At 34.6% G+C, this 24,378-nt stretch overlaps 2 protein-coding genes across 3 annotated transcripts; both read left to right on the forward strand.

The window, feature by feature from the left end:
• LOC107644279 (probable cyclic nucleotide-gated ion channel 20, chloroplastic) lies at nt 435-11,245 on the forward strand. 2 transcript variants are annotated; one of them, XM_021102882.1, is made up of 14 exons: nt 435-758; nt 1,195-1,253; nt 1,644-2,014; nt 3,473-3,664; nt 3,757-3,855; nt 4,197-4,334; nt 5,855-6,103; nt 6,549-6,803; nt 7,587-7,732; nt 8,964-9,041; nt 9,701-9,830; nt 10,153-10,399; nt 10,539-10,698; nt 10,983-11,245. In XM_021102882.1, the coding sequence occupies exons 3-14, from the start codon at nt 1,649-1,651 to the stop codon at nt 11,080-11,082; spliced, it is 2,160 nt and encodes a 719-aa protein (XP_020958541.1). In that variant the 5' UTR covers nt 435-758; nt 1,195-1,253; nt 1,644-1,648; the 3' UTR covers nt 11,083-11,245. The 2 variants fall into 2 exon arrangements, with proteins under 2 accessions (XP_020958541.1, XP_016203597.1); XM_016348111.2 differs by lacking the exon at nt 1,195-1,253.
• On the forward strand, nt 12,985-14,353 carry LOC107641198. Its single transcript, XM_016344702.1, has 3 exons — nt 12,985-13,726; nt 13,880-14,064; nt 14,156-14,353. Exons 1-3 carry the CDS (start codon nt 12,985-12,987, stop codon nt 14,351-14,353), a joined length of 1,125 nt encoding a protein of 374 aa, XP_016200188.1.

Here is a 24,378-nt window from a genome sequence, read left to right on the forward strand (position 1 = left end):
AAAAAGAGGAAAAAAAAAACAGTAAAAGAGAAATAAGAGAAATGAAAAAATAAAAAATACAAAATTTCTATATTTTTCTAAAAAATTGTGTGTATCACTTAAAAACTTTATTTGTTTTTTATTTAAAATGATGTATCTATAAAAGAAAAATGTTCAAAAGTCATAAGAACTAGTAAAAAGAAAAAGTTTAGGGGCCAGCAACTTTTTCAAATTCTGGCCAATATGTAACCAGCAGGAAAAAGTGAGCCATTTGATGAAATCTCACACCATTAAAATCGATAACTATTTGATAGCTACAAATACCAAAAGTTGATGGCCCTATCACTTCTCAATAAAAAATTAGACACCAAACAAAAAAAATACCATAGAATTGGCCTCCTAATAAACACACTTGTAAGTTGTAAGTTGTAAGTTATAAGTTGTAACCCAGCATTTCTCGTTCCAGCTATTCACTAATTCAGTAGTTCTAATGAACTTTCTCGCAAGAAAACTGGAATTCATTTTTCTTCACACATAGAGCGGGTGTGATATTGGAGGGAAAGAAGTTGCAGGTTTCGTGACACGAGCACAGTCAGTTGAGAACAGTCAACCAGCTACATTGTCAAGAAATATATTTATTCATATATGTAGTCATGTTCACACAGTCACACTCAACTCTGTCCGATCCTCTTCTCCACTCAACCAAAAAATGCATGCTTTGGCTTGAATTTCTACTCAATCATTCGTGGGGTTTTCTCCGAGACCTCCTCTCCATACAGGTAGGCCTTTTACTCTCTTGTTCTTTTTTTTTGTTATGGCTATTATTAGGTGCGTTATACTCATTTTGGTCCTTGTAGTTTCACATGTGATTTATTTTGACTAATATAGGTCAATTGAATCAAAATTGATTCGTAGATAACAATCCTAAGTCAAATTGGTCATCAAATGTGAGTCAAATTTGTTCATTTTAGTCATGTAGTGTAAGTTTTTTAAAATCTATACAAAGACGAAAGTGACTCACTTGTGTTCAGAAACCAATTGAGCAAATTAATCCCATTTGCTTTCGGTACTTTGAGTCATCAGACAGTGATCTGATTGCTAAACCAGTTGTAATTTATTGTTATTAGCAATGACTCATATATTTGCTATATAATAATGTGGAATATATGTGTTAATTCAACACAACGCACTCACTATGCTATGCTTGTATTGTAGATACACATGAGGAGCATCACGTAAATGTCTTTGTTGACTCTTCAATAGAAACTAGTGAGGTTGGATACTTGAATGTTACAAAGCTGCAGGAATTTCAATTATTGTGTCGTTAATTTTAGGCCGATATTGTGTCTAGTTGTTCTCTTCCATGATTAAAATATACTTCTAAGGATTTAAGATAAGGAGATTCATTAAGGATAAGTTCCATTTTTCTCAGAAATTTCTGATATAAAGATAAATATGTCATTTACAATCCTTTTTCTCGTATGATGCATTAAATTTTACCTACCTTTGTTACTTGTCAGTAATGGTTACTCGTAGGTGTATACTTTCTCATAATTTATATTCCCTTCTTTCATATTTAAGTTTTATAGAAGTATTGCACTCTAAGATTATTGGTATGGTGTTTGTAAGGGCTAAATGCAATGCATTAATGTTTATTCCTGCAGGCTCTATGGAGTCATTTAACAGAGAAGCTAGTGGTGTGAGAGACACTGGTCCACTTCACAGTGTGAGAATAGCCTCCCCCTTTCGACAAGTGAGTGGTCCACTATATGCCACCAATGGAACTGGAGATATATTGCAGCAGAATATAGTTGTGACAGGAAACAATGTAGTGCAGAGCAATACAAGAACTTTTTCTGCTTTCCACAGAACAAGTCAACATCACTGGAATAACAACAGTGATAGGAGAAAAGAATACTTATTGATGTCCGGGCAATTGGGAATGTGTAATGATCCATGTTGTACTACCTGCCCTGCTTACTTAAAGGTTGCTCAGCATGAAAACTCAAGAATATCGAATACCTTTGGTCAAAAGGTGCCTTTCTTCCTAAAAGTAGACTTTTATTTCCTTTTGGGAAAACAGTCTCCTATGGAAATTTTCATCTAGATTGTGTTTTTTTGCTGTGCATCTGGTGGTGTTATTGACTTCCCTTCAATGTTTTTCCTTTCCTCCATAGTTTTTAGATACTTGATTGAATCATATTTCACAATGTCCTTCTCAAGTTGACTGCAATTTCATATTTATGAAGCATATATATGGTTTTTAAAGGTACCTTTTTATAGCATATAAATCTCGACGCACTCCGCTCTCAACCCGTTTGAATTCTATGGTTTACATCTTCCTTGACCTCTCCATTATTTTGAATAATACACCAAAGGTACTTAGATCGTTTTAGTTGTAGTAGGGTGCTTTCTCCAATTTTCACTTAGTATTTTCTGTTCTCATGCCAAACTTACATTCCATATATTCTGTCGTATTGCGGCTTATGCGCAGACCATATACTTCCAAACTTCTCTCTACAAATCCAGTTTCTGGTTAAAATCTTCTCTTGATTCTCCCATAAGATGATGTTATCAGCAAAAAACATGTACTGTGGTACGGATTATTGGATATGCTTAGTAAACACCTCCATAACCAATGTGAAAAGATACGGGCTTAGAGATGACCCTTGGTATAGTCCTACACTAATGAGAAATTCTTCTAGCACACCACATTGAGTCCCCACACTAGCTGTAACTCATTGTACATTATCCTGACATTTTCCTTTATTTAGAGAAAATTTTTAATTGGATAAACTGATTGTTTCTAAAACCTAAAGATTCCTTAACACTTGAAGCGTTTTGTTTAGATTGTTGTATGTTCTCAACAAGATTTACATAAATGCAGTGCTCTAGAGCTACAAGATTTACATAAATGCAATTCTCAACAAGATTTACATAAATGCAATGCAACAAGATTTTAGTAATTCTTTTTTGCATGTAGACTTTATTTGGAGTAAAGTAACTCTTTGGGCTTTCCTTGGGTACTTTGCTCATGTGGTTGTATCATGGTATGTCATTATTGACATATGTTACAAATAAGAGAATTATATGATATTTCTATCATATGTTAAAATATCAAAAAGAGTATCATAGATGATCTGTTCTGATTGGTTTCGGTGGGATTTTAGTTTTGATATTATTATAAGCAAAATACTAAATAGCTTGATAAGAAGTTGCATAATATGATGTGTGCAACTGAAAATAAGTAAATAGAATTTTGCTTTTCTTGTCCACCCATGATTTCTCTTTCTTGAGCAAAGTATTATCCAGATTCATGATTGGTCAATACTTGTTTTACAAAGGCCATTATGACAAGGTTTACGACGTAATTTGATCATGTAATTTTTCTATTTCTCATTGCGGGCATTATTCATTACTAATTTACCATTATTGTCACACAATGAAGTATAGCCCGTTCACCCATATATTGTGGATGTTCAATTGTTCACAGTTTCATAACGATCATGATGGAGATTTCAAGGGTTTTACTAGAAAAGTTTTCTCTTTCTACTCTTCATGTATTCATGGTGTTGTCAACCCTCACACTAAAGTTGTACAACAATGGAAGATGATTCTAGCTACTTTTTGCATGGTTGCAGTTTTTCTAGATCCATTATTTTTCTTCTTATTCTATGTACAAAAGGTATGGTGATTTCCTATCCCACAATTTTCAGTTACTAACGTTTTCTTCATACTATTACAATTTCCCTTAAATTTTCCCTTTTTATTGTGCAGGATTTGAAGTGTATTGCTATTGACTGGAAACTTAATACGACCCTTGTTTTATTTAGAAGTTTAAATGATTTTATATATTTCTTGAACATTCTTCTCCAGGTAATTTTTTAGTGACAACCTTTCTAGAAATATTTGGATGAACGTATATGAGAAGAGTTTTCTAGCATCAGAAGAAATAGGGTTTAGAAACTCTTGCATCAAATAAAATTTCTACTTCAGAAATACGAGAGAATAGGTATCTATAGATGATAGATGATAATCAATTTATGAAAATTGGCTTCAACAAGTATATTGAGTCACAAGTAATTGAGAAGAATAAAATATAATTTTTCATTCAACAAATAAAATTAAGTACCAGTTTGTTCAAGTGTATTATTTTCTTTGGAGAATTAACACATGACTTTAGCTTAACTAACTCATTCCAGCTGCAATTTTTACAGTTTAGGTTGGCATATATTTCACCTGAGTCAACAATGCTTGGTGCAAGAGATTTAGTTGACCATCCAAAGAAAATTGCTCAACGTTACTTGCGTGGCTATTTTTTTCTGGACTTGTTTGTTATAATTCCTATACCTCAGGTAATGTCTTGCCATCTTAATATCTTCTTCATGGAAGCATGCCTTTATTTTTGTTTCTTTTTTTTTTTGGGCTGACTTACTCACATTTTAGCTTAGTATACCAAATACCAAAAGTGTCCATTACCATTTACCAGCAACATTTTATGTGACGTGGAGATGTAAAAGCCAAACTATACAACATAATACTTAAATTATTTTATCTCCATTTTTTCAAGAAATAGTCAAATTTGATTCAAAATTTCTTTTGCAATTTACTTGTATCATGTATGTTTGACTTGATATAAAAGGAAAGTTATGTAAGTTCTTGCCCTTACCACTTTATAGAGCTTATTAGCTTGAATTTGTTAACAATATATATATATAACAAGAAAAAGAATTTCATTAAGGTATAATGGAAACAGTATAATAGAGTGGAGAAAAAGAGTTCCTCCCAAAAGAAGTTCAAAAAATCACAACTTAAATGAACTGTAGCTTTCCAATCTCTCATCATGTCTGAGATGGAAAGTCCTCTGAATAAATCATATCCTTTACACCATATAGATGCTAAATGCCTAATTCTATCCCAGACCATAGCTTTTCCTGAGAATCTATCATTAAAAGTGGAATATGTTGCACNTCTAGCAAACCGAGGCATACTAAAAATGCCAAACAAAGAACTCCACAAGGAATCAGCCATAGGACAGTGTAAACACAGATGAGACACTTTTTCTATTTTTCTTTTCTTTTCTTTTTAGATTTGTTTAGTGCAATATGATTTCCCTAAATAAATAACAAGTATATGCTAGAAGCTGTAAGATTTTCCACTGTCTATTGTACTTAACATTGTTAAGGTCCATTTATTTAACAATGGTGAAGTGTATCCACATAAATAATATTTATCTTCGTACATTCCTTCATGTAACTTAATGGGGTTAGATCAGTAGATGGAAGTCTAAGATGAATTTTGTCCATAAGATTGGAGTTTCGAATTTTCAGGAACTCTTTTGGGAAGAAACCGTGCCATTTATCACTCAAGGTTTTGGAGTCTTTCTCTGCTAACATTTAATTTCTGATTCTTGTTTGCAAAGCTCTGTCTACTTAATGTATTTCATGCCAAATGGTCACCTTTTATTTTATTTTTCAATTGGCATTAATCATAGAGGCTCTTGATAACTTGTCAAGAAACTCCAAGTTGTTTGTCATTTAAGAAAAATGACTTTGTCACTAGCAAGTAACAACTTCGATGCTGCAGAGGTTCAAGAGATTCATGGGTTTTAGTCAGCTAGTTGCTAACTTGCTAGCCTCATCTTTACAAGCTGCTTCTTGTGCGTTTTTAACATGTTCAATTTGAAGTCGATTTATTGTTACTTATTTTTATTTGGTTTTCCAAAGAATTAATGGTCGATAACATGTGCTTGAGAATACACCATGGCAACGTAAGGAAAGATTTTTCAATCTTTGGAAAAAGATAGAAGCAACTTTAGATTTATTATGTACTCATTAAACTTATTGTCCTGATATAAATAGTGAAATCTGTGCAGATAATGATGTTGTTTGTTGTTCCAAACTACTTGGGTTCCTCAGGAATGAATTATACTAAGAATCTTCTGCGTGCGGCTATTCTTGTTCAGTATATCCCCAAATTATTGGGGTTTCTACCTCTGCTACGTGATCAGTCTCCAACAGGGTTCATATTTTCAACGGTCTGGGAAAGTTTCTTTATACATCTTCTCGTTTTTATGCTATCTGGACATGTTGTTGGGGCTAATTGGTACCTCTTTGGTCTACAGGTGAGTGAAACAACATATTTAGGCTTATTACTTGATTCAGTGCTTTTCATCTCCATATAGTTGCTAGAACATGATAAATACGTAGTGTGAATTATAGGCAAATGAAAGTGATTTGTCATTGTAAGAGCGGTAGTGTATAGCAGCGTGCATTCAGAAGTTTAAGTCTCCTACCTTATCACTATTATCATTGTGCAGTTCATCCAACAATATAAATTAATGATGTTTTAATATATTTTCTCCACTTATATCCTTATGCATTAACTTGTCTTAAATATTGTAGAATATGTATATCGAACATTTAAGTAAGTTGACGATTTCTATGTGCATCAAATGTGACTTATCTTTGTAGATGTAAGAGGCATTATTGTTATTTTGATTTAGTAAATGAAGATTAATAATCAGTTGTTAACTTTTGTCCCTTATTCCCTACTTTTTCCTCTTCCAGAGAGTTAATCAATGTTTGCGTGATGCCTGTCGTAATTCTAATATTACTGGATGCATTGAATTCATAGACTGTGGATACAGGCGTTTGTCAAACCAGACATCACATCATTGGAATAACAATGTGAATGCTACTGCCTGTTTTAGTTCCTTGCCTGCTGGTGCTTTTACTTTTGGGATCTACGCTAACGTTGCACCACTTGTTATACATAAAAACTACATCAAGAAATATGTATATGCACTGTTCTGGGGCTTTCAGGTATATATTTCGTTCTTTTTTCTTTTGGTTTCTTCGGTGCTAGTTGCGTAAATTATCATTAAGGCTTATGAGCAAGTTTCCATCTTGCACCTTTTTAGTTGAACAACACTTGTCCTATCTTTTTCAATCAATTTAATTAATTGACAGTACCTATTTTAGCAGTTGCGATTCCTGTTATTCTTCCTTTGATAAAGTTAATAATTCTTCCCATTGTGGTTGATCTCTCTTTCTCTAGAACCCAATACTGGCAAGCCCTTTGTGTTTAGTGTTGAGCTGAAAGAGATTGCTGGGACTTCTGAAATCTGAACACATGTAAGAACTTGGTACCTCGACAATTATAGAAGTAGAACAGCTGCAGAAACACACTAACGGTAGTAGAAATGGATGGAGCAGGAGCAGAATTAGAAGACTAGAACAGAGAATCGAGATGAGAAAGAGATATAAACTAGGTGCAGAATGATATCAGTGTATTTAGTGTAAGGAAAGGACAAAGATCGTGACAGGGGTACCTCTCTCCAAAGGGTCTGAATCTAGTCGAATTTCCTGAATAATATACTCCAATCCTTGTTCTCCTTCTGAGCATCCTCCTTCTCTCTCCTCTAATAAAATTAGCACACACTATTTCCCCAACACACTATTTCTCTCCCCTAAATGATATACGAGTATGTAACATCATGCTATTAGATGCTCTAATATCATGTCAAACTAATAATATCTTAAAGTTTTAAGTGATGATAAATTAATGTCCTTAACAATAATATGTTATTCTGATCTTTGATATAGCAAATCTGTACTCTTGCTGGTAATCAAACCCCAAGCTCTTTTGAGTGGGAAGTCCTGTTCGTGATGAGCATCATAGGATTAGGACTGTTCCATTTAGCGGTTCTCATTGGACACTTACAAAGCAGTAGTCAAGGTCTTGTACAGAGGTAGAAATTTATGCTCCTTCTTCTGTGTTTCCATTAACTATTTGATCAATTGTTTCTCTAACTCACCTGTTCCCCTTTAATAATCTCAGCCACGCTAATGTGTAAATTCATCTACGCATAAATCTAGGAAATTTCTTTGGTGAAAAATAAAATTGGGTGAAGAGTGAAGATTTTTACTAAATTTATAAAGAACATGTGTATTGCACATGATAACCTTTTTTGGTGGGCTTTTTCTTTATTAAAAGAAATAATTTTCACTCTTTACCAAATCTTTACTCTTCACCGTAACATTACCCATAAATCTATGATATCCACATGCCTCTGTGTGTTTGAATATAGCTTGACCATTTTCTTTCAACTTGAATCTAACCGTTGTTGTGTAAGCACGTTCGGGCATTTCTATTGGCAGAATTTTGTTTGGGCTTATTGTATGAATCTGGAAAAAAGGATAGTAAACTGTATAAATAATATATAAATTATGACAAATGCTAGGGGCCATCTGAATTTGTTGTTTTTGGTCATCACTTAGCCATCAACTCAATTATTTTAGTCTAGTTCCTTTAGTTTAATAATCCAGCGTACTTTATCCCATACTTTTAAACATTGATGGCTAATTGATGGCCAAAAACAATGATTTTGATGGTCCTCTAGCATTTCTCTATAATTATTTGTCACAATACTCCTGCTTAGTCATGACATGCTTTTATCGAAATTAAGGTTGGGCTTTTTGCACTAGCACATAACCGATATAAGACACTGATGCTTTGTTATAAGTTATTATTATTAATGAAGTGACTTTTTTTTTTTGAAACTTGGTTATTGTGTTTGAAACACACTTAGAGAAATTAAATATGATTTTGTTATCTTAATATCCGACTAGAAGACTTAATTTGCCCATCAGACTAGAAGTTAATTATATATATGAAGCTGTTTATCTATGGTCAATAGTAAATAATAACCATTTCTGTTATATTCTTCATGTTTGCCTCAGAAAAAAAAAATGTTCCAAGTTATTTATTTTGTAATATTTTTAATTTCTACGATTTTTGTTTAATAGAGTAATAAAAATATGATTACAAATTTGATAAATATAGCACTTTCAATAAGTAATAAACAGTATAACTAAATCAATAAAAAAAGTCAAAAGAAAACCATTTCTTTAACTTATAAAAAGTTTGTAAAAATTATTATTGGCCCAAATGGGTTCTTAATGTGTTTGTTTTGCTTACAGGAGAGTTGAAAACAAACTTAGAGAAAGTGCTGTTGAGGAATGGATGAGTGATTGCTGCTTACCAGAAGATCTAAAATGGTAGAAACATTGCTCTTTTTGACAAATCACTTCCACACTACCAATATCATATTTCTCAATTTTTTTTATTCAATTCATTGGTCATTATTCATTAACTCCCTGTGCCCTCCTATGTTAATGTGTTTGGGCAATTTACTGTTATAAAGAGTTAAAGACACAGTCACTGCTGAAGATCGTGTACATGCCCTCACTGATTGCCCCCTTGTTTTACTAGTAAATCAGCTTCCTTGAAAATATGACCATGTTTTTCTACATATATGATTGTAAATATGCATTTGGTAATATGATCATCTCAGTGGCATAATTATTTTGCAATCCATTTCGATATGATCATGTCAATTTTAATGTGTGTAACAAATAATACTGGTTTATTACTCTATTTAATCTTAAAAAGTGCATTTCAAAAGTCTTTTGCATTTTAATTTGTTTGTTCATTACAAATTTACAATCATCCTTTTTTCTTGGATTAAGTTGTGTTATTGCAGTGATGTAGAAAATTTGTAATACGTGAGGAACTATTGATATTATAATAAAAGCATGAATGCTTGAATACTATGAAAATAGTATGCCTCCCACTTTTAAATTTTTATGCCAGTTGTATGCCTCATGAAATTGTGGATTATACAATGTACAAGTGACAGAATAATTTTATCATGCAGGAGAGTAAGACAGTCCGAAACGTATAATTGGGCTGCAACAAGAGGGGTTAAAGAAGAAATGCTTATGGAGAATATGTCAGAGGATCTCCAAAGAGACATTAGACGCCATCTCTTTAAATTTATCAAGAAAGTAAGCACTAGAATATCCGTGGCATATGATTTGTTATTTATATTCAGACCAATTTAGCATGTTTGCATTTTGAGTGTTATATGTTTGATGAAATGTGTTTCTTTCATTTAAAATTGTTTCCCTTGAGATCTCTCTTCTTGTATGTAGTCTTCTAGTATTGATGTTGAAGGTGGAAACCAGTTTGAAGGCAAATCGTTTTGCACGTTTGTCATGAAACGTAACCAATGACATCCAAGACCCGTGTGTTTGTGTGTGTGTGTGTATATATATATATATATATATATATTTGACAACTCTGAAAATTCTCTCTAAATATTTGCAGGTTCGAATTATTGCCTTGATGGATGAGCCCATCTTTGATGCCATTTGTGAGAGATTAAGGCGACGTGTATACACTAGAGGAAGTAATATATTGTGTCGTGGTGGTTTGGTCGAGAAGATAGTCTTTGTTCTGCATGGAAAACTAGAGAGCATTGAAGAAGATGGAACTAGAGTTTGCTTATTCAACGAGGATGCTTGTGGTGAAGAACTATTGATATGGTGTCTTGAAAATTCTTTAGTTAGCACAGGTATAGCAATGCTTGATGCCATGCTGTGACAATATGCCTTTTAATTAGCGACTTGGACTCTATCATCTTAAGTTCTTGACTAATTGATTTTAGATAAATTAGCACATGTTCATTGATGATCAATATGATTGTGCTGCAGATGATAAAAAATTGCCCCCTGAATGGAGGTTGCTTAGCAGTAGGACGGTAACATGCTTAACCGACGTCAAGGCCTTTTCACTTCGAGCTGTTGACCTTGAAGAAATAATAACCCGTTTCACAAGATTCTTGCAGAGTCCGAGGACGCTAGCAGCCATAAGGTCATTCCCCTGTCTTATTATATCTCGATTTCTACTTTGGGAGGGTCTTGTTAGTTTATTACCGCTTTAGAAATATGAAAATTAACCAAAAGTTGTACTTGCACACACTCCAACTTCACAATTGAATGCTGAAATTTCCATGGTTTCATTATAAATTTTCTTCTTCTTTCTGAAGAAGAAAGATAGTTAGAAATGCCTTTAATGACATGTAATTAGTAAGAACAAGCATGCTAATTTCTAAATCCATGGTTGACGTATATTGTTTGATAACTGCGATATTTTAGGTATGAATCGCCTTATTGGAGATCCCTTGGAGCAAACCGAATTCAGGCTGCATGGAGAGACAAAAAGAATCGACTACGTGCTGCTTCACAAGCAAATTAGGCTGTAGAGTGTAGATGTTCGGTTTTAAAACAAAATACTCGTTGCTTGCTTGTTAACTATTTGCAAAATTTCCCTTTTCAATTAAACAAACTAGATTAAGAATTTCGCGTTGCATGTAAAATTATTTAGTACATAATAAAAAAAGTTACAAATTCTATCTCAATTTTTTTTTCTAAGGTCAAGATATATTAAATTATTTGTGTTGGTGTGAATCTTCGACGCTTCGAAAGATTCGACCACAGTAATTAAAATGTCGAAGTACACCATGCATGTTGTTGAGTCAAAAAACCGTTGGAGTTGAATTTTGATTAATGACATGTGAGGTAAATATTTGAGTGTACTACCAACTCGACTCTTATTCATTTTCTAGAATGACAATGCGACCTCTCAAAATAAAAAGTTTAAAAACGATCCACTTCGATCCTTGTCTCATACTTTCATGACACAACGCGGTTCCTGTGGTAATTTTCCGTCAAGGCCTGATAGAAAACCCTGAGCTGTCACATTAACAATGTGACTTGTCATGTTAGCTTGTTGACATGTTCGTTTTGTGCTTAGTTAGACAAGATCAAATAGACAGGGACTTAATTGTCCACTTCCACGTCTTCAAAAATGACGTTGTTTGCGTGGAAGGAAACTCTTCAGCTGCTTTAGAGACTGTGTTTCCATAAAACCCCATCAACGAAGCTTCACATTTACAAGAAAATCTTAGGAGAAAAGGTTCCTCCCTTGTCGAGACCATTGTTGACGCTTTGTTGGTGAAGGGAAGCGCTGACGTTGCTGCTGGCAAAGGTGCTGATGACATCCTAGTTGACAGCGGGTGGACGGTGTTGTTGATGGAGCTAGACAGAATCCTCTGACAACGCTTCACAAGGTTCAGGTTAGTGACTTTCTAGAAAGTGTTTGTCCCTTGTGCTTTATGTGGTCCAACATGACGATTCTGATTCTGACAACTTATCATTGTTGTCTGCAACCCTTTGTGGTCCTGTTTATAGAAAAGTTTAAATACGAATAAATTTTTGTGCATTTTAATAAAAGTTAAATATTGTAGTCATAGTTAACTGTTTGTTTAAATATTTTATTGTTAGTATATGTTAGTAAAATTTAAATAAATAATTGCAGATGTCTAAATATATGATCATTCCTGTGTTTCACCATGGGAGAAGATTTGGCAGAGACTCTAAGAGAGGTCTCTGCTACTTACATGGTAAAGTGAAGAGGTTTTTCCCTTTAAACCTGGGTTATGTAAACTTCTTTGACTTTGTTGAATTGTTTAAGGAATTGAGTTACTGGGAGTATAAATAGATGTTCTGACTTGATATGGGAGCACCTAATATAGAAGCTACACTTCATGTCATTAAAGGAGATATGGAGGTTAATTAGATTAGGGAAAGTAAGTTGAGGTATAGGAAAACTGATGAGTTGTACATTTATTTTGATCACAATGTGGATATGCCTGAGGTAGTTAGAGAAGGTTTGACTGAAGAGACTATTGTACTAGGTTCATCATCATCATCATCATCATCATGAGATGGATATGAGACAACAGAAGAGGATGAGCCATACAAACCTCCTCCTCTAAATATGAGACAGATGATATCAGTAGTGAGGAAGAGAAAAAGAAGAAAAAGGTACCAAAAAATGGAGTTTCAACAAAGAAGAAGATGTGTAATGAGGCTGTTGGTTATGACACAAAAGATAAGAGTACTGATGAATAACAAAGAAATAAGAAGAAGAATAGTGTGCCAAAAAAAATAAAAAAAAAGTCACCTAAGAAGAATAAGAGTAATAAGGCTAGTCCATCTAGTAGCAGGCCAAGAAGGACTGCTAAGAAAAGGGCTTCTAGGAAATCTTCTGGTATTATAAGAAGACATCTTAAAGGATGGATTAGCAAATAAGGGGATGGAGGGTCAAAATAATGGGCTTGGACCTAATATTGGGGTTGGATCAATAGAGAAGAGAACTAGGCCTGTAGGTGAATCAAATGAGGGTGAGGCTCTTAATATGGGTGATAGGCTTGATAACCCAAGCTTAGTCCCAACTAATGTGGAGATGGATAGTGATTATGATAAACTTTATGAGTATGAGAGTGAGGCTTTCAATAGCCTAGTTTTTTCTGAGGATGAAGGAAGGACAACTTATGACTCTTTTAGTGAGGATACTGAATATGGAGAGGTTGTGTTTAAAGTTGGACAAATATTCTCAACAATGGAATTGTTCAAAATGGCTTTGAAGGACTATTTAGTATTTGAGAGAAAGGACATGTTATACATAGAAAATGAGAAGCATAAGCTGAGAACATCATGTGCAGCTGAGAATTGTCCATGGTTGATATTAACATCATGGAATAGTTCTAGTAGATGTTTCCAGGAGAAGACTTCGATAAATGAGCACACATGTGCTAGAGATTATGGCAGCAACATGGCTGATAGGGATTGGGTTGCATCAAAGCTCATTAAAAGACTACATATCCATCCTGAGATGAAATCGAGACAGGAAATGGATCACATGATAGAGGAGTATAATGTCCAGCTTAACCCAAAAATGATTGCGAGGGCTTTAAAAGTTGATAGAGAGGTGGTTGTTGGTAATGCAAAGGCACAGTATGCGAAAGTTAGAGATTATTTGATGGAGCTTCATTGGAGTAATCCCGGATCCACAGCATTGATGGAAACAATGCCACAGCTTGAATCTCTCCCATTATTTGATAGGTTATACATAAGTTAAGATTTTTCCAAGAAGGGTTTTAAGTAGGGTTGTAGGCCTTTAATTGGTCTAGATGACTATTTTTTGAAAGGTTATTATGGTGGACAACTACTTAGTACAGTGATACAAGATGCCAATAACCACTTATTCGTCATAGCATATGCTATTATTCCTAATGAATTTAAAGACACATGGAAGTGGTTCTTAACTTTGTTGCAAGAGGATTTGGGAAAGGTCACTCAGCATGGATTAAATTTCATAAGTGATCAGCAAAAGGTAAATTATAATTTTGTGCTTAACTCTATTGTGCACTTGATAACAATTTCCTGTAAGAATTTTTGTTTTTGTGGTTGTCTAATAATTGTAGGGGATGGAGTTAGTTATCAAAGAAGTAATGCCTAATGCAAACCATATAAATTATGTGCTTCATATCTGGAAAAACTTTATCAAACACTTTAAGGACCAACAAACTAAGCAAATAGTATGGGAATGTGCAAGGTGCACAACTTTCCAAGAGTTCAATCGCTCCATGGAGAAAATGAAGCAAATCAATTTGGGAGCATGAGAATATCTTCAGAGATGTGATCTAGCAGTGTGGATGAAAGCCTACTTCAGCTATGGGCCAAAGGTTGACAATATTACCAACAATATGTGTGGGGTATGGAATGTCAAGATCGTAAATTATCGAGAAAAAACAATCTTGACAATGTGTAAATATTTAAGATGCTACCTGATGAGAAAAATGACAACACACAAGAAGAAGCTAGAGAATCATCATGGTCACTTGACACAAGTGCAGCAGAAGAAATTGGATGAGTTTATCAAGCTTAAAGCTAATAAGTGAAGAATCATCTGGGCTAGAGACAATAATAGACTGCTGTTTGAGGTTCATAAAGGAAGTAGCAAAGTTGGAGTTAACCTCCATCAAAGGACCTTGTAATGCTTGGCAACTTATTGGTAAATTGACAATCATCATAATATTCTGCCTCACGGTAACTTTAATTTCTAATTCATACTTATGTTGTTGNTTGGACTCAGGCCAAAGGAGTATGTGCATAAATAGCTCACCATGCAAGCAATTAGGGCAACATACGTGCATTGCATCAAGCCTGTTAATTCAGAGGAGTACTGAACCCCTTGTGATGCTCCAAGAACAGAACCTCCCATCATTAAGAGACCAGCTCATTGCCCCAAAATGAAGAGGAAGATAGATTCAGTAGAGCCTGAGATGTTCACTACTAAAGCTAGAAAAACTTTTAAAGTGACATGCAGCAAGTGTGGATAGATTGGACATTACTATAAGACTTGTAAAAATGACTCAAAAGATCCAAACCGGCATATATGTGTTACTATGATAGATAAAAGCAAAGACATTACCAAGGAAGGGTAATTCAGAGTCTCAGAACAAGGGGAAATTTCCCTTTTACAAATTACACCCCAAGCAAAAGAGGTATAGTGGTTTGTCACTATTGTTCAACATATTTCAACTAATTAACTCATTGCTTTCTTATTACAGGTTGCAACAGATTCTATCAACGTGAATTAGCCACCTCCTCAATCCAACTCCACACACAACTTCTGTAACACCCTAATTACCCTAAGCCTTACCTCTAGCAGTAAGCAAAGGTTGATCAGAGGTTACGACAGTCCTAAGGCTTATACATATTTATATATAGAAAGAAATAATATATTCTAGGAGATCGATGAAGGATTAAGCTCAAAGACAGATTTACAAAAGTGCGAGACATTCACACAAAACTAACGCATAAGATACAAGGTATAAGTATAAGAGAATAAAATATATATAAATATAAGAATATAATAATCATAGAGAACTAGCCGCAGCTTGTGGAGTTTAAGCCGACTAGTTACAAATAGAAAGATACAAAGTTTTAGAATTAAAACAGCTTATACAACCTATCTCTCAAATAAGCCTCTAAGGCCATAAAGATAAATATACAAAAAGTGAGAGAATACTATGACGAAAGTAAAACAGAAATAAACAAGGAACGAACCATACTCCGCTCTATCATAATATTCGCAATCTCACCGAAGTAGATTATGACCTGCATCTGAAAAACAATAACCAAGTATAGAATGAGAACCAGAGGTTCTCAATATGGTAACAGTACCCAATGATGTAAGATGTAAGGCTCCGGGACGCCGAAGGCAATCCTAGAACTTCACATCACATACGGATATTCAAGCTTAACGAAATAAAATAAATATATAAGAAAATTAAACCATAAACCGGGTTATCTAAATTTAGGGGAATTCTAACTAATACTAATCACACCACTGTATCCCACAGCCTCCGCCAACCTAACCTCCATGCGATCCCACCGCCACCGCCTACCTAACTTCCTCAGCACCAGACAATCACAAATAATGCAAGCAAGTAAAACACAGATAGTATTCATTTATAGCAAGTAATTCAAGAAGCAAGTAGGCATATTATACAATTAGGCAAACTCAAGTAATCAAAACAAACAAGCATATAGAATATGCATATGATGAATGCCTATCCTATTGGCTCGTGATATCACTTGTCGGTCCATAAATGCCAACCCGACACATCCTCCTGGATGTAGCCTTTTCTGCCACGCCAGGGATATAGTTCCCTGCACACTCTTGTAGCAGAGAATCTGCTATACGCCAGAGATATAGTGCCATGCACACTCATGTAGTAGGGAGTCTACTACGCCAGGGATATAGGCCCCGCACACTTCCTGTAGCAGAGAAGGAACCAACCACAACAAATCATGCAGCAGAATAATCTGCTACGCCGGGGATATAGGTCCCGCACACTCTTAACAACAACTGGTCATGCAGCAGAACAATCTGCCACGCCGGAGATATAGGCTCCGCACACTATCAACAATACAATAACTTCATCCTCAAATCATCACCAAACATCACCATTTCTCATCTCAAATCACTTTCAACAACATCTACTCTTGCAGCAGAGAAACCTGCTATGCCAGGGTTATAGGCCCTGCACACTTTCCTTCCATATCCATCATCAGTTCTTAATTCCATTTCGAACTCATTAGTTCATCAATTTCTAAATTCGTTGTCAGCAATCTCCAAGTCCTCTACTCTTCCTTCTCTCTCAACCAACTCATCCTTAATACACCAGAAACCTAAGCCTCTGTTCTCTAACATTTCAAAATAAAACCCAAATAAATCCACCCAAGACCTTTTCCATGTTTAACATCCAAAAACAAGCCAAAAAGTCTTAAATAGGTGTCACAGAAGCTTACAAGCTTGTTGGGAAGGTGAAATAATTTAGTTGAATACAATAAAAAAGGAAAACCATTTCTCTTGCAAAAATTGATTTTAAGTTTGAAATCTCTGCACCAAGACAGCAAGCTACCCTGTTCTTAGAAAATTCACCAAAAATCATATTTTCATTTGATGTATCTGAAATTTTCCAAAAATAAACTAGACTTGTAGAAATTTAAATCAGTCAAAGCCTCATAGAAAAATCATTTTTCTGGAGAGAGTTATACTGATTACAAGTTTACTTTCAAAAACTAGTTTTGCTGTCAAAATAGCTAAGAGCTCTATTTTTAAAACGAGCACAACTCCTTCCACGAAATTTATAATAGTCTGAAATTTTGACACAAACAAGAAAATAGTCCAAGTCTAAATGTCCTTTTGGTCCCACTCAAAATTATGGTCAGGATTGGGAGATATAGGCTTGGAAAATTTCTGGTTTGATTATGTAGCAGCAGAAAATCAGTTTTAAAGTAGCAAACTCCAAAAATTTATATCTCCTAATCCAACCGTTAAACTTTAACCAAATTTTCCAAGATTTTTCTACACATCACAAAGATTCGAGAAAAATTAATCTCATTCAATTGTGATGATTAGATCGTTCCCAAAAAGCGTCCGAAGCTGCTGCCAGAAAATAGATTATGCAGACTTTTGCCAAACCTCAACTTTCAAAATATTTCAACCAAAATTAGACCAAAATCATACCAACTCCAATTTACCTCATAACTCACCCTTCAATGTCCTCAACCTCAAATATCAAATATATAACACTATAATCATTCCTCCACCAACCACATTCATCAGTTTCCATTATCAAATACAAAACAATACATTCATTTTTCAAATCAACACCTTAATCAAATTTCATTCCACTATTTCCAACAATCATCATAATCAATTTCAATTTCAATCCTCAATACCATACTATCAACATCAACATTTTAATTCATAAACAACCCAATCATCAATTTTTCTCAACAACATCATAATTACACACCAATACATACAGTTCAAAAATCTTCATCCCACTTCACATACCTCATACATAATCCAACCCACCATCAATACTCATTGACAATAATAATTCCCAAAATCATCATCAACCACAATAATCCAATACAACCAAGAATTAACGTCAATTCACATATAATTATTCATACGCCAACAACATTCAATCCTATCTTAAGGTCAACTAGCCTAAGTGTCCAGAAACATTACATATTACATAAAGAAAACTGAAACCATACCTTGACCGATTTTCAAACGTACAAAACATCAAAACGAAGCCACCAAACTTGATCCAAAGCCTCAACCAACTCCAACAAACACCCAAAAACTCAATCTAACATCATATAACATACAAACATCAAACCTAAGGTTCACAAAATAACTAAACACAAGGGTTTAGTGAAACCTTATCTTTTCCAACGTAAGTAGGGATAAAATCCAATAATTACCCGCTACTAGAGATCACCTAAACAACCAAAACCACAAAATCTACTCAAAACCCATAACCAAAATCGCACAGAAACTTAGGACAGAAAACTGGGGAGTGAGCTTCAAGTTCTTACCAAAAAAAACTTAAATAGAAATGAAGATCTCGTCAAAAGCTTCGCGTGGCCACAAACGGCTCATCAATCGGAGCTCCGGATCAAAAGTTATGGCTCTCGGAAGATGGAGGTGAATAGTAACCACTCCCCTCTTCTCCTCTCATCTCAAAACCGCGGCTCTCTCTCATTTGGGGGAAGAAATGAGCTGAAAAGCTCATTAAATGAGCTTATATATGTTGGGCCTTGGGCCCGATTTGGACCCGGTTTAACCCGTTAGCATTTTTAGCCCGTTTGGCCCATTTTGGGCAAAAACCTTTAATATTAGTGCTCGATTTTAAATTCTAAATTATTTTTGTCCATTCAAAACAATAAATCAATCTTCAAAATATTATTTTCCAAAATATGCGGCACTGGACAGACTAAAGCCGGTACTGCCAGCTTAAGCGCCAGTATGCATTTTTTACAAAAACTTTTCGAAAGAAAAACATTTTTCAACTCAAAATAATTCACTGAAATCAAATTCCACATTTATATTTTCAAATTAAAACTTCTAAATTTTGAATCCATCTCGGGCACTTAAGATTATTATTTTATTAAAACGGTTTTACGTGGAAAACCCAAATTCTTACATCCTCCCCTCTTTAAAAAGTTTTTTGCCCTCGAAAATCGAATCACACGATATATCCTCCTCGAAGCGCCCTACTGTGTTGATGTCCTGTCTCGCCTTCCGCTGCGTCACTCTGATTATCGTCATTAAGAATCCGAAATTTTCCTTAAAACAAATACCGATCTTTGTAACAATTTTTGTTGTTGACTTATATGATATCAAACTGAACTCCTTTTTTGTTAATTTGATGTCAGCGTTTATAAATTTGGAAAAACAATGCTCGATTTAGGTGTATGCATGTTTAGGTTAGTTTGAAACTCTACTAGACTGTGTTGGATGGTGTTTTAATTCAAGGCTATATATTGGCCTTCTTTTTGTTGCTAAAGGGCTATATGTTGTCCCTTTCTCATACTGAAGATGAACATGATCTGCTTGTTTTGTGTAGCTATTTTATATAAAGCATCTGTTTGGTTTGTTTATCCAATATTAGCCATTGAGAAATTTGTGTAACTACATACTAAAATGCATCAACGTACTAACATATCATCTTCATTGCATCAAAACATTATCTCATGTCAATCAACATATATTCTTCTAAAGTTAGTAATACAATTTAAACCCAGAATCACATAAGGTTTCATGCTAGATAAATGCCTTAAACAAATTTGAGATTACAATTTCAAATACAAAAGTAATAATCATAGCTTTAACACTAACGCAACTAGTATCACTACCGACATTACAATTCTTAGCTTCAAATTCTAACCCAACAACTTTATCATCTAGATCTTTGAGTTTCTCAGCATCTACAACAGCCGCATCAAGTATCTAATTTTGATTTGGCTTCTAGCCCTCCATAAAAAGAGAATTTCTAGATAACTCATCAAATGATGCAACATAATCATCCAACCATGCAAAGTATTTGCAATGAGGTGTTGAACTCTGTATAATATACCCACAGCTAAGAGGATGCCACAAGGAGATAAAATCAAAGAAAGTTAAATTAAATTTTAGATTGCCTTGAAGTGTGGACATCCATAAATAACCTGCTAGGGTTTAGTTCTGTTGAGGAGAGACACAGAATTGCATGCGCACCACAATGACATCGTGGAGTCCTCGGTGCACCAACACTTCCTGTAGAGACGACTGTAACTCTCGCGAATGGAATTTGATGCATGCTCCTTGCTCCAGCTCATGGACCTGCTACTACTCCTAGGATTTTCTTGTAAATGTGAAGCTTCGTTGATGGGGTTTTCTAGAAACACAAAGTCTCTAAAGCAACTGAAGGGTTTTTTCCCGTGCAAACAACATCGTTTTTGAAGACGTGGAGGTGGACAGTTAAGCCCCTGTCCATTTGAACTTGTCTAACTAAGCACAAAACGAATACGTCAGCAAGCTAACGTGATAGGTCACATTACTAACATGACAGCTCAATGTTTTCCATCAGGCCTTGACAAAAAAAGACCCACATGGATTGCGTTGTGTCACGAAAGTAGGGGACAAAAACCGAAGTGAATGATTTTTATTTTGAGGGGTCGCGTTGTCATTCTAAAAAATGGACAGGGATCAGGTTGGTGGTTCACTCTAAATATTTAGCTCGTGGTCAATAAGGAATGTGGGGGGTAAGTGCTTGGTGGCCAAGGTAAAGGAAGAAACGTGAAAGATTCAGCTTGGGGAACAAGGCCTTTCATGGTCAAGACAAGGTCGTGGGTTCTGAGAGACCAAAGAAAAGTGAAGCTAGATTGTGGGAGAGAGAGAAGCATTTGACAACCCAACATTGTTGTCTATAAATAGAGAAATTAAGAAGAATCAAAGAGGACTTAATCTGAAGCACTTTAAAACTACATTGAAGCTTTACAAATTCCAAGTCACACTGACGTCAAGAAGAACCATATGGAGTGCAAGTGCATGTAAGTGTCTAAAATCAATTTAAATGTATTCATTTCTTTCTTTTTCTGTAATAACCAGAAAAATAAATAAATGAATAAATAAATAAATAAGATAGTGGGGTTCACTCCTTGATATTTTTTCTTTCTTTTCTAATCCTATCCCCACACACTCACTCTTCTTCTTAATCACGCTTTGTAAAGAAAAGAAAAGAAAAGAGGAGAAGTAGAAAGATTGAATGAAAAAAAAGGAAAGAGAAGAGAGGGAAAAGGAGAGGAGGATGACGTTGGCAAGGACCATGCTGCCGTCGTCGTCGTAGAGGAGAGAGAAAATGAGAACACGAGCAAAGAGAGAAAGGGAATCATCATGGTTGGAGCTAGGATATTGATGAGCGGATAATTTATACCCTTTTTGGCATTGTTTTTAGGTAGTTTTTAGTATGTTTTAGTTACTTTTTATTATATTTTTATTAGTTTTTATGAAAAAATTAAATTTCTGGACTTTACTATGAGTTTGTGTATTTTTCTATAATTTCAGGTATTTTATGGCTGAAATTGAGGGACCTGAGCAAAAATCTGATTCAGAGGCTGAGAAAGGACTGCAGATGTTGTTGGATTCTGACCCTCCTGCACTCGAAATGGATTTTCTGGAGCTACAGAAGCCCAATTGGCGTGTTCTCAATTGCGTTGGAAAGTAGACATCTTGGGATTTCCAGAAATATATAATAGTTCATACTTTTCCCGAGATTTGATGGCCCAAACTGGCGTTAAACGCCATCCAGAGACCTTTTTCTGGCGTAAAACGCCAGAACTGGCACACTTCTTGGCGTTAAACGCCCATTTTGGCACCCAGGGTGGCGTTTAACTCCAATTTAAGGCATATGCACGTGAAAGCTTCAATGCTCAGCCCAAGCACACACCAAGTGGGCCCCAGAAGTGGATTTCTGCACTTAGTTACTCTTTTTCTGTAAACCTAAGTTACTAGTTTAGTATAAAAACTACTTTTAGAGATTCATTTTGGTAACTTCTGACATTTTACATCTCATATTGTATTTTCTACGGCATGAGTCTCTAAACCCCATATGTGGGGGTGAGGAGCTCTGCTGTGTCTCAATGGATTAATGCAATTACTTTTGTTTTCTATTCAATCATGCTTGATTCTGTTCTAAGATACTCACTCGTACTTCAATATAGAGAATATGATGATCCGTGACACTCATCATCATTCTCAAACTTATGAACGCGTGCTTGACAACCACTCCCGTTCTACCTGAGCTTAACGTAGTCATTGGGCGACAGCTTGAGTGCGTATCTCTTGGGTCTCTAATCCACTGACCGAGTCCATGAGATTAGAACCTTCGTGGTAGAGGCTAGAACTAATTGGCAGCATTCCTGAGATCCGAAAAGTCTAAACCTTGTCTGTGGTATTTTGAGTAGGATCTGGAACGGGATGATTGTGACGAGCTTCAAACTCACGAATGTTGGGCACAGTGACAGTGTGCAAAAGGATAGAGAGATCCTATTCTGATACAAGTAAGAACCGACAGATGATTAGCCGTGCGGTAGCTGTACCTGGTATTTTTCATCCGAGACGAGAGATCTGACAGTTGATTAGCCGTACAGAAACCGTGCCTGGTATTTTTCATCTGAGAGGACGGATGGTAGCCATTGACAACGGTGATCCACCAACATACAGCTTGCCATTGAAGGAAGCCATGCGTGTTTGGAGAAGAAGACAGTAGGAAAGCAGAGATTCAGACGACAGAGCATCTCCGGAACCTTAACCTGTTCCTCATTACTGAATCACAAGTACCATTTATTTCATGTTATTTACTTTTCATAAACAAAATCATTTTTATCATTAATCTCCTGACTAAGATTTACAAGATAACCATAGCTTGCTTCAAGCCGACAATCTCCGCGGGATCGACCCTTACTCACGTAAGGTATTACTTGGACGATTCAGTGCACTTGCTGGTTAGTTGTGCGGAGTTGTGAAAAGTTTAATCACAATTTCGTGCACCAAGTTTTTGGCGCCGTTGCTGGGGATTGTTCGAGTTTGGACAACTGACGGTTCATCTTGTTGCTTAGATTAGGAAAAATTTAATTTTTTTTGGTTGGTTTAGAGTCACTAAAATTGAGTCTTCTATTATTTTTTTTCTTAAAATTTTAAAATCTAGTTTTCTTTTTCTAGATTTTTTTTCAAAAATTTTTAATAAATAGATAAAAAACCAATAAACTAATAATTGAGTCTTTCTTTTGAGTTTAGTTTCATGTTTTAAGTTTGGTGTCAATTGCATGTTTTTATTTTCCTTCAATTTTTCGAACTATATGTTCTTTTTATTCTTTATATTTTTGAGTTTTATGTTCCTTGTTCTTTCTTGATCTTCAAGTTGTTCTTTTTTATGTTCCTTGTTTGATCTTTAGTTTTTCTTGTGCATTTTCGAATTATTAGTGTCCAAAGTAGTATAAAAATCTTTAAGTTTGGTGTCCTTTGTGTTTTTATTTTCTTAAAGATTTCCAAAATTTGTTCTTGGACTCTTGGTGTTTATCTTGATCTTCAAAGTGTTCTTGGTGTTCATCTTGACATTCAAAGTTTTCTTGTTTGTTTTCTTTGTTTTGATCTAAAAATTCTAAGTTTGGTGTCATTTTATTGTTTTTCTCTTTCCTCATTAAATTAAAAAAATATATTTTCCTTTAATTGCTCATTAAATTTCGAACTCTTTTGCTTGACTTGGTCAAAAATTTTAATATTGGTAGTTTCTTGTTAGTTAAGTCAAAATTTTAATTTTAAAAATTGTTTATCTTCCCAATTCTTTTTCAAAATCAAAATTTTTCTTGTTATTTTCATATTTTCGAAACTTTCATAAAAATTTTTCAAAATCTTTTTCCTTTCTTTATTTAATAAATTTGAATTTATTGCCAACATTTATTATTTTGATTGAAAAATTTTAAGTTTGGTATTTTCTTGTTAAGAAAGTTTCAATCTTTAAAATTTTTAAATCATATCTTTTTCAAATTTTTTCTTTTATTTATTTTTTTTACTAGCATTAATTTTCAAGTACCTTTAATTTTAAGACATATCTTTTTCAAAACTTCATAACCACTTTCTCTCTCTTCATTTTTCGAAAATTCTCACCCATAATTTTTCAAATCTTTTTAATTAATTAATTAATTTAGTTTTCTAAATTCTTTTATTTCTTTTGATGGAAACAATTATCAGACAAATTCCTGAATCAATATTTCCCTCCAAAAAGGATGACACAGC

This window comes from Arachis ipaensis, chromosome B05 (assembly GCF_000816755.2).
Source record: "Arachis ipaensis cultivar K30076 chromosome B05, Araip1.1, whole genome shotgun sequence".
NCBI classification, from domain to species: Eukaryota; Viridiplantae; Streptophyta; class Magnoliopsida; order Fabales; family Fabaceae; genus Arachis; species Arachis ipaensis.

Bases quoted from the DNA above. Each gene is read 5' to 3' on its own strand.
- LOC107644279 (XM_021102882.1), top strand. From the start codon at position 1,649: ATGGAGTCATTTAACAGAGAAGCTAGTGGTGTGAGAGACACTGGTCCA. The intron at 3,665-3,756 runs GTATGGTGATTT...TTTATTGTGCAG, and splicing joins TCTTATTCTATGTACAAAAG to GATTTGAAGTGTATTGCTAT. The intron at 4,335-5,854 runs GTAATGTCTTGC...AAATCTGTGCAG, and splicing joins TTATAATTCCTATACCTCAG to ATAATGATGTTGTTTGTTGT.
- LOC107641198 (XM_016344702.1), top strand. From the start codon at position 12,985: ATGGAGGGTCAAAATAATGGGCTTGGACCTAATATTGGGGTTGGATCA. The intron at 13,727-13,879 runs GTAATCCCGGAT...ATTTTTTGAAAG, and splicing joins TTTGATGGAGCTTCATTGGA to GTTATTATGGTGGACAACTA. The intron at 14,065-14,155 runs GTAAATTATAAT...TAATAATTGTAG, and splicing joins TCATAAGTGATCAGCAAAAG to GGGATGGAGTTAGTTATCAA.